This window comes from Misgurnus anguillicaudatus, chromosome 3 (assembly GCF_027580225.2).
Source record: "Misgurnus anguillicaudatus chromosome 3, ASM2758022v2, whole genome shotgun sequence".
Taxonomy (NCBI): Eukaryota; Metazoa; Chordata; class Actinopteri; order Cypriniformes; family Cobitidae; genus Misgurnus; species Misgurnus anguillicaudatus.
This window is the reverse complement of record NC_073339.2, coordinates 8555437-8570814: the sequence shown is the minus strand read 5'-3', so window position 1 is coordinate 8570814 and position 15378 is coordinate 8555437. Positions and strand designations below refer to the sequence as shown.

At 37.5% G+C, this 15378-nt stretch overlaps 1 protein-coding gene across 2 annotated transcripts in view; it reads left to right on the top strand.

Annotated features, from left to right (window-relative positions):
* The window catches only part of mast1a (microtubule associated serine/threonine kinase 1a), a 58579-nt gene that overhangs the window by 23575 nt on the left and 19626 nt on the right, over nt 1-15378 (top strand). For both annotated transcript variants that reach the window (XM_055204433.2, XM_055204436.2), the window contains 4 exons: nt 7626-7714; nt 9512-9587; nt 11636-11708; nt 15165-15322. In XM_055204433.2, the coding sequence (XP_055060408.2) occupies nt 7626-7714; nt 9512-9587; nt 11636-11708; nt 15165-15322 (396 nt within the window). The remainder of the gene's footprint in view (nt 1-7625; nt 7715-9511; nt 9588-11635; nt 11709-15164; nt 15323-15378) is intronic.

The window sequence follows — 15378 nt, the reverse complement described above, 5'->3', positions numbered from 1 at the left end:
GGGGCTTTCGCACTGCTGGAACTTTTTCTCAGTTTTGTAACTATTTACCAGAAGTACCTGTTTTTTTTTTGCATTCAGATTGCAACATCTGGGAAGGATATTAGTTCAGGAACGCTTTTTGGAAGGTTAAAATTAGATCCTTTATCGAAGTAGGATCTAACCAGCACAACACAACAAATTTGCCTACATTTGTAAAGTAAATAACAGTTTTCCATGTAAGATTGGTCTCTGATTTTATATTTCTATTATGATTATTATACGCCAAAGGAAAAATAAAACTGTGATGAGGTCCACACTGTCAATAGTAACTATTTGTACAAACAGTACTTGCTGTTAGCAGTGGAAATTGCTAAATGATTCAATTAAATACAATTAAGATCGGGTTTGTCATTATTGGCTTTTTGCAGAGCAATTGTTGTGTGGTAGATGTGCACAAATAGTTTGTAAACAAGATTAAACCGCCTCATGTTAGTCTGGCATGATGTGTTTTGGGGTCTCGCAGCACTAGGAGAAACCTGACTCAATTGAATCTGAGCAGAAAGAGAGACGACGGTTAAAGTTCACCAGTAAACCGTATGAAGCTTTTACTGCAGATGTTAATTCTCCGATCAAACAAACTTGTGCCAGCTAATCAACGTTTTATGCATTAAACTCCAAAGTAATACTTGATTTACTTGGATCTTTATCTCAGGAGAAACATCTAAGATGCGGAAGGGCCAAGCAATAGTCTTCATATACTCGCTCCCCTTTTATCTCAATGCTATCTAAGGGAAACATTAAATAGATATCCTTTGTGATCATTTGTTCAGCAACAGTTGAAACCTGGCTATGTTTATTATTCTTAGTGAATTGATGATACACCTCATAGATCAAGGACTGACCCAGGTAAACCAGGATGTCTTGACGCCTACATTTCTTTCTGTTATCATCAGTAAGGAGAGAATGAAAGATGCTCCCTTTAAGCTGTGCTCACATAGCCCCTGGAGTATATATTTATCCTTTCACCTGCCTGTTCACCTTCCTCCTTTGAGCCATTCATCTTCACACACTCATCTATTGTTTTTAGGTTTCGCCTTTTCTCTTTCTTCAATCTGTTGAAGGAACCATTATCGGCTCCTTCAAGTATTGACTACAATTGCCTAGCAACCAGAAGTCATATGACCCTTCAGTACATCACCACGCCCTTTGCCTTGTATCCATCTGTTCTAAAGCTGAATTTGCATGCATACACACAGGTTTATATTAGGTGGGACATCTTATAGGCTTCCATTGTTTTCCTACCAGGCTAAAGATATTACTATCTATCCCCAACCTTAGCCTTAACTTTAACCCTTATACACCTGCTGACAGGCTTTAAAATGCTGTCACAAGCTGTTTTTTGATATATTTTCACTTATTTGCACTGAAGCCAATAAATGAAATAGTGCTTGAAATTGCTTTAGTGTGCTTTACTTGCAGGTGAATCTCTGTGCTGTATGCTGTGTTTAATGGGTGATAATCTGTGCAGTTGTATTTAAAGTCTCTGTGCTCAATGCTGTTTACCAAGTGCATCTCTGTACTTATGCTGTGTTTAGCAGTTGAATCTCTATGTTATGTTTAGCAGTTGAATCTCTGTGCTGTATGCTGTGTTTAGCAGTTGAATCTTTATGGTATGTTTAGCAGTTAAATCGCTGTGCTTATGCTGTGTTTAGCAGTTTAAGTTGAATCTTTATGGTATGTTTAGCAGTTGAATCTCTGTGCTGTATGCTGTGTTTTGCAGTTGAATCTCTGTGCTGTATGCTGTGTTTTGCAGTTGAATCTCTATGGTATGTTTAGCAGTTGAATCTTTATGGTATGTTTAGCAGTTGAATCTCTGTGCTGTATGCTGTGTTTAGCAGTTGAATGTCTGTTCTGTATGCTGTGTTTAGCAGGTGAATATATTTACTGTATTTCAGGTTTAACAGGGGAATCTCTGTGCTGTATTCTGTGTTTAGCAGGTTAATCTCTACACTGTAGCCGTTTCTCAATACCAAGTACGCCAAACTCGGACTTGTGTCCTTCGTAGTTCGCACTTGCAAGTTCAGACTCGGAAGAACGAACTCCTGACGCGAAATGCATTCTGGGAAACCTCGCTGTCATAAGTCCACACAAGTCTCCTCTGATGCATCCTCGATAAAATGGGCGGATCAAAAACACATCCGGGGATTTTATGTGAACTTGGGCTTGATGCGAACTTTGTATTGGAACAGTACTTGGGCCGCGACTGATGACGTTTCACAAGTCCACAAGAACACAAGTACAGACAAGAACGCATATTGAGAAACGGCTTGTATTTCATGTTTAACAGGTAAATCTCGGTGCTGTATGCCGTGTTTAGCCAGTGATTTTCTGTGCTGTATGCTGTGTTTAGCAGTTGAATCCTTGTGCTGCTATATGCTGTGTTTAGCAGTTGAATCTCTGTGTTGTATGCTGTGTTTAGCAAGTGAATCTCTGTACTGTATTTTAAGTTTAACATGGGAGTCTTTGTGCTGTATTCTATGTTTAGCAGGTAAATATCTGTGCTGTAAGCTGTGCTTAGCAGGTGAATCGCTATGCTGTATTTCATGCTTAACAGGTGAATCTGTGCTGTATGTTGTGTTTAGCAAGTGATTCTCTGTGCTGTATGCTGTGTTTAACAGGTGAATTTCTGTGCTGCATGTTGTGTTTAGCAAGTGAATCTCTGTACTGTATTTCAAGTTTAACAGGGAAATCTCTGTGCTGTATTCTGTGTTTAGCAAGTAAATATCTGTGCTGTAAGCTGTGTTTAGCAGGTGAATTTCTATACTGTATTTCAGGTTTAACAGGTACATTTCTGTGTTGTATACTGTGTTTAGCAAGTGATTCTCTGTGCTGTTTGCTGTGTATAGCAGCTGAATGTCTGTACTGTATTTCATGTTTAACAGGTGAATCTCTGTGCTATATTCTGTGTTCATCAGATGAATCTCTGTGCTGTATTCTGTGTTTAGCAGGTGAATATCTGTGCTTTGTTTAACAGCTGATGCTGTGCAGTAAGTCATTTTTAACTGGTAAATCTCTGTGCTGTGTGTGGTGTATAACAGTTAGACCCATGTGCTGTATATGTGTTAATCAAGTCTCTGTGACTGTTGCCTTGTGTCATTCAGGAGACTAAGCAGGTGATAATTGTTGTTCAGTCAGTCCTCATGGCAACCTCTGACCTTGCAGATTTTATGCTACAAGAAAACTAAGTATGATATGTGTGTGTGTGTGTGTCAGCACATGAGAATTTAACTGACAGGTACAAAAGCTATTTAAAGGTACCACTCAGATTTCTCTCACTCCATGCCTTTTCTTTACCTTTTCATTTTTTCGTCATCCGTAGACTTTCTTTTGCCAAATTTTTTTCTTCTGCTAATCTCTGAATATATACATTTCAGAGCCTCACCGAGTCCCAGTTGCACACGGCTTCACTGCGCACACAGTCTTGTGAAACTGACACAGAGTCACATTTCCATTTACTATACATGTTTTTCTTGGGTGAATTACACAGAAAGATGACTTGTCATGTCCATGTCACCTCAAGAATAGAAATGATATTTTGCACCACTAAAATAAAGCCTGTTTTTACTACGTGATTGCCAGCATCAGATGAGCATCAGTCGGTTTTGTTTTCTCCACGGGTGGCTTTGCGCGTGTATGCAGCTTGGTTGTCCGTGATTTATTGCACTCTTTGGATCGAGCCAAGAGCCAGCAGGGATCAAGCATATGCACAGTGACACGCACAAACACACACTTGTTTCTTTCTCTTGACTAACACAGACTATTTTGCACATTTCTACATCGCAAACTGTAGAAATTAAATCTGCCTGTCAGTCACACTTTGTTTCGGAGTGTGAACACATGAATCACATCTTATCTTGTACAGGAGTGCACTGAACATATTCATCCATCACTGTACATAATTCTCTTACAAACACAAATTTGAGTGAATATTTGCTTTTAAGGTACATTTTTAAATCAACAAACCCAGAATGATTTTTTTAAGTATCATAACAAACATATCTGCATTTTTAGCAATGTTTATTTACTGTAAGTGAATAGTTTAAAATAAGACACACTGGACAAGACGGTATTTGACTTAAGACAACCAGCTTTATTAGACTTATTATCCAGGTTGTTCATTAGAAAAGAACAAGTGATTAGAAAAGACATTTGCTCAATCAGACTTAATTAACAAGCTCATTTAGTGAGTCAGAAAGAGAGAGATGGGCGAGAGAGGCAGACAAAGAGAGAGACAGGAAAGAATGATAGACAGAATTATAGGAAGAGAAAGAGAGAGACAGGAAGTGAGAAAGTCAACAAGAGAGTGCAGGACAATTAGACGCCCTTGGTTCCTGTCTTTCTCTCGCTGTCTCGTAAGGAGATTTGAAGGAGAACATCACTTAGTACTTCCTGGAGCCCAATACTAATGCACTTCTGCTAAATATTTCACAGTCTCTCTCTCTCTCTCTCTCTCTCTCTCTCTCTCTCCTCTTTTGTGGGATATGAAGATTTTATGGCAAATGAAGGCGCTTCATTACTTCTTGCTTTATCTGTTGTATGCACAATGATGTTTGGTTTTAATGTTTATTACATAATGTACGGTTATCATTTCAGAAATAAATGTGATACTTTTGTCAAACCATTTTCTGATCCCAGCTTAAAATGGAGACAGCAAAAAGCTGTTTGTATGTACACTTTTTGTACACGTTGGGTCAAAATGGGAAGAACCCAACTGTTTGGGTAAATTAATTTTGAAAATGTTTATATTTGTGACCTGTGCTGGCAAAATGAGCAAATTTTCAAAAATGAGTTATTGGCATTTTTACATTCTTTATTTAAAAACTTATAAAGTATACAATTTCATACAAATAATGTATGATTTGTTGGATTCTGACAAAAAATGACAGGGTTGCACCTGTTTGAAGTTGATAGAGTTTGCAAAGTTAATTTTGAGAAAAATGTAGTTTTTTGAGGGTTCAAAAGCAACATCAACGCGAAAAGGTTGTTTTCATGTCTTATCGCTCTTAATAGCTATTTTAACATCAGGCAAGTCTTGCACTTTATTCTCTAATTCCTGCATCTTTTAAAACCAAACCCAAAATGTCAGACGCGCATGTGGATGGACATGCATCTTCGTATTGGATTAAGCATTTAAGACGGTACACCTCTCAGAAAACACACAAATAAAGATCATTTTAGATGTCTATTTAATGACATTTAACTCTTTCTCCGCCATTGACGAGTTATCTCGTAAATTAAGAGAAAACATTTCCTTGCCAATGACGCTTCCCTGACGAGTTTCATGCTAATCTTTTATTTCACTATTATCCACTAGATGGCACTCTTACCCAACTTATAAAAAACTGAAGCATCAACTAATTCTATAACATTGAACTAAGGGGGACATGGAGCAAAAATTAAATAAAGTGTAGTTTCGCGCGCGCACGTGAAACTATCGCGTGCGCACGTGAAACAATCGCGTTCGCATGTGAAACTACCGCGTTTAGTTTCGTGTGCGCACATGAAACTTTCGCGCGCACGTGAAACTATCGCGTGCGCACGCGAAACTAAACTTTGAAAAAAATTCTGCACATGAAGGTTTTGCGTGAGCACATGAAACTAACCTTTAGATTTTTTACTATAATGTCACTTTAGGGGCTCGGTAAAATGTTTATGTTTTGATAATCATTCTAAATTTGATCTCTAACAAAATTCCTTTAGCTTTTTGCTCAAATTTTTTTATTTTTAAAGAAACCTACCCATATTTGAGAGGTTATGAAAAGAAAACAAATAAAGATAGGATGAATCTTTTTTGTTTATTTGTTTAAACGCAGAGGATCTGTTCTTTCATTTTAAATATATTTTATGTTTTTATATTTATAGCAGAACATTTTCCTGGAAGGCATTTTGTGAAACTTATGTGAAAATCACAAAAATGCTGGCTGGCACCTTTAAAAAAAGGCTTGCAGGGAATGAGTTAATGACTATTTAGAGCATTGGGATCACTAGATGAGGGCTTAATGCACTTATTGCACTTATACTTTCTTTTGCTTGTAGCTCAAAATTACACTGTGGGCATTCTGACTCTTTTTGCCAGCATGAGTCACATCTAACCCGAAAATGTGTTAAAACAAACCCAAACAAACAGCGCAGCACATGTTAAACACAGTCCCTTTTTGACACAGGGTCGAAAATAACTCAGCATTGTTTTTATAGTGTATATTAATTTCTCCAATTTCTCAAAAAACAATAATATAGCAACTGAAGATTTGTATTCTGTATAAGTAAATCTTCAGTCTGACTTCTCCAAAGAATAAGATACAGATTATATTACAATCTATATACAGTACTACACTAATGCAGTGTTTGTCTGTCTGTGAGTATGTGAGGTTGATGGGTTAAAATCTAAACTGGATTAGATGCTAGTAGGAGTCTAGTCTCAGCCTCAGGACCGTCGGCTGAACGTCTGACATGCATATGGCACACTTTTCTGGAAACACTTTGGCCGCTTTGAAAGTCATCCTCTGATTCTGTCATTATTTACTCCCTCTTATGTTGTTACATACATTTCTTTGTTTTAATGAATAGAGAGAAAGTAATTTTAAGGAATGTTTGTTACCATTTTCATTTTTGAAAATCATTTTTGGGTGAACTACTGTATTTGGGTGACCCTTTATCTGTCCGCCTGGAAACAACACAAAGCCGAAAAGTATGTGAGGTTCACTACATAAAGTCTTTAAAACACGTCCAAGAGTTTTGCTTGAAGCAATTAAACTAAAAGAGATATTAATGTGTGTGCCATTATTTTGATGAACTTCAGAGACGTTCATGAATGAAGGATTTACTGGTTGCACATCATCTGTTATACACTGACCCCTAATTTGTTCTTGACAGATCTCAAATGATTCATAACTCGTGGATATTTTATACTCTCTCTGCTGAATACACAAACACTTGAAGATGGGAGTCTATAGGTCATATGTAGCCTGAGGAACTACAAGAAACAGATAAAAGCAAAGCCGTTGGGAGGACACACAGCAGAGAAATGATCAAACCAGAGTTCAATCAATACACACACAAACATGCACACACATTTGCACGTGTGATCAGGTGTGATAGACAAAACTCTATAAATATTCCTCAATTGACATTATGGAAATTAACTTTCAGATCATTGCATCATGTCAAGAAATGAGTTTATTGGCTGCGTCAGGGAGTTTGCATTTCATTGGATGTGATGAAGGCCTAAATGGCCAATGGAGAGACAGATTTTTTCCACTTGGCTGTCGGCGTTGTTGCCGTGGCAGCATCTGGTTTTATTTCCTTGTGTCCTGCTTAACTTTATTTCCCATGTGACTCAGCAGTTTTCAGTGGCTGGAAGATCTTTACTGAATTTGGACTTGAGAGGATGAATCAGGAAATTTGTAGGATTTCAATTTGGTCCATATGTCTCAATCGGTGTAGCATTGCATTAGCTGTGCAGAAGGTCATGAGTCATGAAATTATTTACACTGACGAATTTAATATAAATGGATACATTTGGACATTTGGATACAAATAATTGTTCCCCAGGTGTGTATCATAGTTGTGTGTTTCTTTTTTTTTAGTTGTCGCACCAGTAATAGGAAGAGTCTGATCCTTACCAGCACATCTCCCACCCTACCACGCCCTCATTCTCCTCTACCAGGACACATAGGTGAGTCTTTCTTCATGATCTTTACCTACAGTATGATGTTGTCATCAAGATACCAGCACCTTCAACGCAAGATAATAGATATTAGCAAAGTGCCGCAATTCTACTACTATGAATGGGGAAAAATGCAGCGTTCCATATGGCCGCTCTAACGATGAAAGTCCCGCCTTCTAACAAAAAGAGCCAATCATCAGTCATTAAAGACTTATATCTTCTGTATGCGAATGTTGATTCATACCAAAATGCTTTTTTGCATAGTTGTGTTTGACACATGAAAACGTCTCGGGTTACGTATGTAACTGTTGTTCCCTGAGAAGGGAACGAGACGCTGCGTCTCTCTTGCCATACTTCCTGCGTCCCTGTAACGCCGTCTTTGGCAATATTTCAGATAGCGATATACTTCCTGGCTCCTGCGTCACCCTGTCTTTGTCGTTAAGCCTCACCATTGGTTAAATTTGATAAACACATTCAGATGCACTTACCACTGGAGGCGTCGCCAAAGTGTCACGCAGTGACGCAGCACAAGTTCCCTCGAAAGGGAACTGTGACAATATATCTTAAAAGGTAACACGATGTAACCTTGCACTGACTTGAAATGTGTCCCCACATTTAGTCCTTGAATTTGAGGGTATTGGACCTGGAAAGTCCTTGAAAGGTACTTGAATTTGAAGTTAACTAAGGGGTGGGAACCCTGTGTATAAAACATGGACGTAGTGTCCGTGACGTCAACCATAGGTTTCTGAAGATTGTTTTTGAAGCCAATAGTTGGCGGTGCCTGTCGTCGCCATCTTGGCCTGGCGTCACCGCGCATCACTCGCGGATATGCGAAAATGGGTAAAGGGGCGGGACGTGGGTGAAGCTGAGGTGGCTGGTTGCTGATACCACGCCCGCCTAGCTCGACTCTAATGACAGCAGTTGCTGTTCATCCGTCACTTTAGTGGCCACGCCCTTAATTATGCAGAACTTTAAGGCTTAATATAATTTAAACGGATGAGTTACAAAAAAATTCACACCCTCACAGTTGTCATGAAGGGCAAAATTAGCTATACAGACCAATAACTATTTTTGTACCAGGCTGTAAACATATTATTTTCTCCTTTTAAAGATGGGCATTTTAACATGGGGGTCTATGGGAATTAACTCCCTTTTGGAGCCAGCCTCAAGTGGCCAGTCGATGAATTGCAGTTTAAATCACTTCTGTATTTGCTTCATCAGAGAGATCGAAAGGTTGCCCCTCGGTCTGAGTTGTTGGTTGGTTGCTGAAAGCATGCTCGCCTAGCTCTACGGTAGTGACAGCGGCAGCAATCCACCTGTCACTCAAGTGGCCACGCCCTTTAATTATACAAAACTTTAAGGCTTAATATAATTCAAACTGATTATTTAGAAAAAAATTGTGTTTGCACAAACTATTTTAAACTCTAAGTGCGTCTGACATGTTTTCTTGTAAATGAGCATTTTTTTTATCAGACTCCTAATGGATTCTCCCAACAAGCCGGCATTTCTGAATAGCCGGGATTAAGCTGATTTTAAGTGAGCATTCGGTTAATATCCTTATCTTATATTTGACAGAGGTGGCATTTATTGGATTTTGCATCTGAGCTCTTCAATTGTTGGTCAGAAATATGTACCTTAGTCAGTGATTTAAGAAATATTAGTCTTCTCCCATTCAAGTAGATAGGACTTGGTTTGTTATGACTGAAATAGCTTCCCGGAGATGGCCGCAGATGGCAAGGCTTCCCTAAATGGATGTTGCTCTCACCTCAGGGTTTACACTTACTCCATGTTTTTGTCATTTAATAGGAAGCAGCCCGTTGGACAGCCCCAGGACGTTCTCGCCCAGTGCGCCGGCTCACTTCTCCTTTGCGTCTTCCAGAAGGTAAAAAAATCAAAAGAACAGCCGAGAGGCTCTTCTACATCCCGAGAGGGATAATTCACCTAAAAATAAAAATTCTGTCATTATTTACTTACTCTCGTGTTGTTACAAATCTTTGTTCTGATGAACACAAAGGAAGATATTTTGAGCAATGTTTGTAATCAAACCCAAGCCCCCAAAAAATACTATTTACATCACATAATTGCCATTGAATTGTTTCAAAACATAAGCTCAAACTGTAGATTTTTATTTTTTTGTGTCATATTTCTTTAAGGATTTGGTGATGGTAAATTTATCTGTTTGTGAGACAGAGGTATGAGATTCTCCAGAAGGCTAACTCTCATATCTCCCCATCATTCCCCTGAGATCGACAGTCCGTCTCCCGGCCGTTTGTCTTAAAGGCGAGAGAGACTCAATCGATCAGCGCGTTCTTTCCTCTCTTATGCACCCGTGCCCTGCGAGGAATAATATTGGATTCAGCTAATATAAATCTTTAGCCTGACATGGTTGTACAACATGTATCATCAATTGTGTCAAAAAGCACAGAATTGCTGCTACAGAGAAAATAAAATATAGCGCTTGACGAAGAAAATAAAGTCGAGTCTACCACGGCAGTACGTCTCAGAATACAGATGGATCAGCTCAACAGGTTCATTTATCTTAAGAGTTATTTCTATAAGTTATATCTTAGTTATATTTATATCAAAATATCATTTATAAAATAAAAAGAAAATTATTGAAAGTATTATATGAAATTATTAGTGAAAATTATTGAAAACTACATTTATTATTGTAAACTAAACGAGTCTGTTATTTTTTTTTTATATATTTTAGTGCTAAATGTTTTTTATTTCAGTAATGCTGCTTTAAGTAGCAACTACACTGTAAAAAATGAAAGTTGGATCTACTTAAAAAATTACTTCAGTTGGTAACATTTAAAAAAAAAAATTTTACTTACACAATAAATAATAAAATAAATGTTCAATTTAAATTGTATCACTTTAAGTGACAACATTTAAGATGATATAATAAAAATAAAAAAATTACTTTAATTGGTAACACCTAAAATTTAAGCTGAATTTTTTTTTAAGTGTTATCAATTGAAATAGTTTTTACTTTAATACAACTTTCACAATAATCACTGAAAAATGTAATGTAATTAAAATCACAAAATGAGTTTATAGATGGTTTTAGCAGTAACAACATAAACAAACGACTTTCGTGGAACACACGTAACTTCCGGTAAACTCTATCCATCTGGTTCTTTCCGCTGTCTCTGGATTATTTTAATTGCAATCGTTTATTGTGATTAAAATCGGCATACGCCACGTTTTAATATGATTACACTTGCTGTGATTATAAGCTTAATCGCATTATTTTGATTGAAGCAATTTACATAAGTGTAATCGCAATATGGCCAAAATCTCATTATGAGGGTGCCGGTGCATGTTAACGTAGTAAGGGTTACTGTCAAATTTTTACTGTATCTGAGTCTGTTTTACTATACCGTGGCAATCAAACTACTAAATCTACAGTGGCACAGTCAAATAAACAATTTTAAAAGAGATTGCCGTCTGAGTTGAATGTGAAATGATTAAAAGACTAAAAGAATAGTTTGCACCAAAACATAGATGTCTTCAAAGTGGATCCTCTTTTGATTGTGGTTCCTTTAATGTTGTAGGATAAAAGTTTTAATAACCCTACTGGGAACGTTGCCCTCACTAAAATCAGCACTAAACAGTGCAGAAATGGGATGGTTGCTTAGCAACCTGCTGCTATATGAAACTATAGAAATGGACTTTAAGCCATAGGCGGGGCATTTTTGGGTTCTCCAAGCAAACTATGTTTGGGCTAATGGTTAGCACAGGAGTTTTCAAACTGGGGTCCAGGGGGCTCCTAGGAGGTACCTCCCCAGAAAATTTCTAAGAGAAAGGCAAAGTAAAATTATTACATGTATTTTTTAGGTGTTTATTTTAGGTGTTTCTCGTTAAAAACATTGACACTGGCTTAATAAAGTTTGCTGACTATAATCCCCCACTTTCTCTCAATAGGGCTGATGGCAGGCGCTGGTCTCTGGCCTCTCTTCCTTCTTCCGGATATGGCACCAACACACCAAGCTCAACGGTACATGAAAAATGGACTGATTCTTAGACTAGCACCATCTTTATAAGGGGACATTTCATAAGACTTTTTAAGATGTCAAATAAATCTTTGGTGTCCGCAGAGTACATATGTGAAGTTTTAGCTCAAATATCATATAGATAATTTATTTTAACATGTTAAAATTGTCACTTTGTAGGTGTGAGCAGAAATGTGCTGTTTTAGGTGCGTTTTTAACATGCAAATGAGTTTATATCTGCACTAAATGGCAGTGCCGTGGTTGGATAGTGCAGATTAAGAGGTGGTATTATCCCCTTCTGACATCACCAGGGGAGCCAAATTTCAATGACCTGTTTTTTTACATGCTTGTGAAGAACAGTTTGCCAAAACTAAGTTACTGGGTTGATTTTATTCACATTTTCTAGGTTGATAAAAGCACTGGGGACCCAATTATAGGACTTAAACATGGAAAACGTCAGATTTTCATGATATGTCCTCTTTAAAGTAAAACTTGACTTTTGATACCTAGTTAGACCGACATCGTTTTTAAACCACACATGCCGTGTCTCTAAAACGTGGTACTCCAAGTACATCCACAATGCTAATGGATAACTTCCAAACTGAAGTCAAACGAATCGAGACATGGGATGAATTAAAATATAGGAGTCGGAGAATGAATAAAGTCGGCTTTTTTAATGGTTGAAATTATGAAGTACATTCACAAATGCTGGATTTTGGATTCTCATTTACTTTGGCACAGTTAAAATAACTTTTTGTGCATCCTTTAGATCAGTGGTTCTCAAAATGGGGTCCAAGATTGTACCGGAGGAGGGGGGTTGACATTTTATACAATAAATTAATTTATCATAAATTCTGTGTAATTAAATCTAACCAACAGCACTACATTTTATAATTTAATATGTTTTGATTAATTAATTTTTTTTACAATGTTTTATGTCATGAATATTCTTTGGGGGGCACGAAGGGATGCACTGTACATAAGGGGGGCCGCACGCCGAAAAAGTTTAAGAAGCACTGCTTTTGATCTATTGCAGGAGTTCAGAATCTGACTCATTTAGTATAAATGTATATAAGACTATGATGGTTCAGTTTCCATTGTAAATCCTGCCACGTGTTTGTTTTTCTGAGATCAAAGACAAACTTCTGAAGAGTTTAGGAGCTAGACTGCACATTCTTCTCATGAATATGGATGTCTCAGCAGAGTTACATTACCATGTATATTTAATTATTTTTTGGAAAAGATCCATCCACGGGATTATTTCAAAAGACACGCTCTCTTACACGCTCTGTTTAGCAATTCGCTACACTTGCCAGAGAAACGACGAAAAACTGAACCGAATGTTTAAGACACAGATAATGTAATGAAAGCCTTGACAGCTGGATAAGCACAAGTTTGTAAGAGCATCTGCCAAATGGTTAAAAAGTAAAAAAGCTGATAGGTGTGGAATTAAAGCTACAATGCAAATGAATTAAAATGCTAAAGTAAAAAATGAAAGCTAATAGGCATGGGTTTAAAGCTACAGTACAATGCTAATGATTTTATAGTTTGTTAAAGGAACATGGCGACTTTTGGGGATTTTAGCCTATTCACCGTATCCCCCAGAGTTAGATAAGTCCATACATACCTTTGTCATCTCTGTGCATCCCATACTGTAACTCTGTCTGACGCACCATCTTAGCCTAGCTTAGCACATAGACTGGAAGTAAATGGCTCCAGCTAGCATACTGCTCCCAAAAAGTGACAAAATAATACCAACATTTTCCTATTTATTCTGTATGTTGTGATTTGTATAGTCACAGCGTGTACAAATAACAAGTTCATATGAGACACATCCATCTTTTAACAGTATACATACTGGAAACTATATTTTCAGAAGCACTACTACTTGGGCGGAGTGATTAGCGCAACACTTGCGCAAACTCGCTGCTCCTCACCACTGGACGTCTCAGGTGCTGCGAGCGAATATGACCTTGTTATTTGTACACGCTGTAACTATACAAATCACAACATATAAATAGGAAAATGTTGGCGTTTTTTGTCACTTATAGGGAGCAGTATGCTAGCTGGAACCATTAACTTCCAGTCTTTGTGCTAAGCTAGGCTAGCGGTGGGTGCAACAGACAGAGTTACAGCACGCACGGAGATGAAAAGAGGGTGTATAGACTTATCTAACGGTGAATAAGCTAAAGTCCCAAAAAGTCGCCATGTTCATTTAAACTAAAGGCAAATTATTGGGAGCATAAAAAAGGGCACACATTTTAGTTTTATTTTAGTAGGAAATAGGGCTGGGCAAAAAAAAATCGATTTTTCGACTAATAGTTTTATGTTTTTTTTTTTTTGACGTGGTTGATTCAAAATCGATTCTCAAAGGCCACAAATCGTTTTTTTTTTCATATTTATTTCCGCAAATATTGAACGTAAGATTAACATAAATCTTATTACTAGTCTTCTCCACTCGACTGTTCTGACTTTTTTCAGCATACATTTTTCATCTTGCATCAAAATTGTATTGTATTTAACATAATTGTATGCATTTGAGAATTAGAGATGGGTTCTGTTTTAATGAACCCAAATGTACCTAAAATAAAAGAGTTTAATATACAGGTTTGTGGCTCTTAGTTTAATTAACCTTGTAAACATATGTTCACTGTTCTTTTTTATAAATATAGTATTTGTATTAAATCTATATTCATTGAGTTGAATCGAGAACTGAGTATAAAAATCGGCCCGAGAATCAGAATCGAAAATCGAATTGAGAATCAAATCAATTTGATAGCTTTTGAATCGAAATCGAATCGATCTGAAACATCTGAATCCATACCCAGCCCTAGTAGGAAATACATCAACACATTAAAGAAATTTGTGTTTGCAAGCGCTTTTCAGAAGACGTAGGTGGTTTAATTAAAAAAAAATTGGTTGGTTTGTGCAGACAGAGGATGTGTTTTGTATCCTTGGTCAGTGATGGTGAGAGAGAAATATAGTCGCTCACAGCCTTTTATTGACTTTAAGAAGGGAGTCTTAAACAAGGGCAAAAATCATTACCACAGGTTTTACACACCAAAGTTATTTGTATCATTTGGGTTGGTAATCTTATTATTAGAGTCTAATCTGGAATTATTGTAGACGCAGAGAAGATCTACAGATAAATAAAGTTAACCACTACACCTTAAGGGCATCATGGTTATCTCTCTCTCTAAAAACCTTTTGAGTAAGCCATATAAATTGGATCCTGTTTGCCTCTAAATATTTCAGCATGCTGTGTTTTAGGCTTCAGGGCAGGTGAAGATCTTATTGTAAAGCTGTAGTCTTTTATCCCCAAATGATAAGCCAGGATTATGGAGTATGGGCTCAGGGCTCTAAATATTACATGGGACATGTATGACAGGATATAGATATCTGTGTGTGTGTGTGTGTGTGTGTCTAATCATTGGTCTTGTATTATTGTGTTGTTTCATCAGTCTTCCAGTTCGTCTCAGGAGCGACTGCATCAGTTACCCTTTCAGCCCACACTGGACGAACTGCACTTCCTGTCCAAACACTTCGGCAGCACAGAGAGCATCACCGACGACGATGGACGCAGGTCGCCGCATGTGCGCCCGCGCTCTCGCAGTCTCAGGTACACATGCACCTGATTTACATACATGGGTGATTATCACGAAATCCAGATTTAGA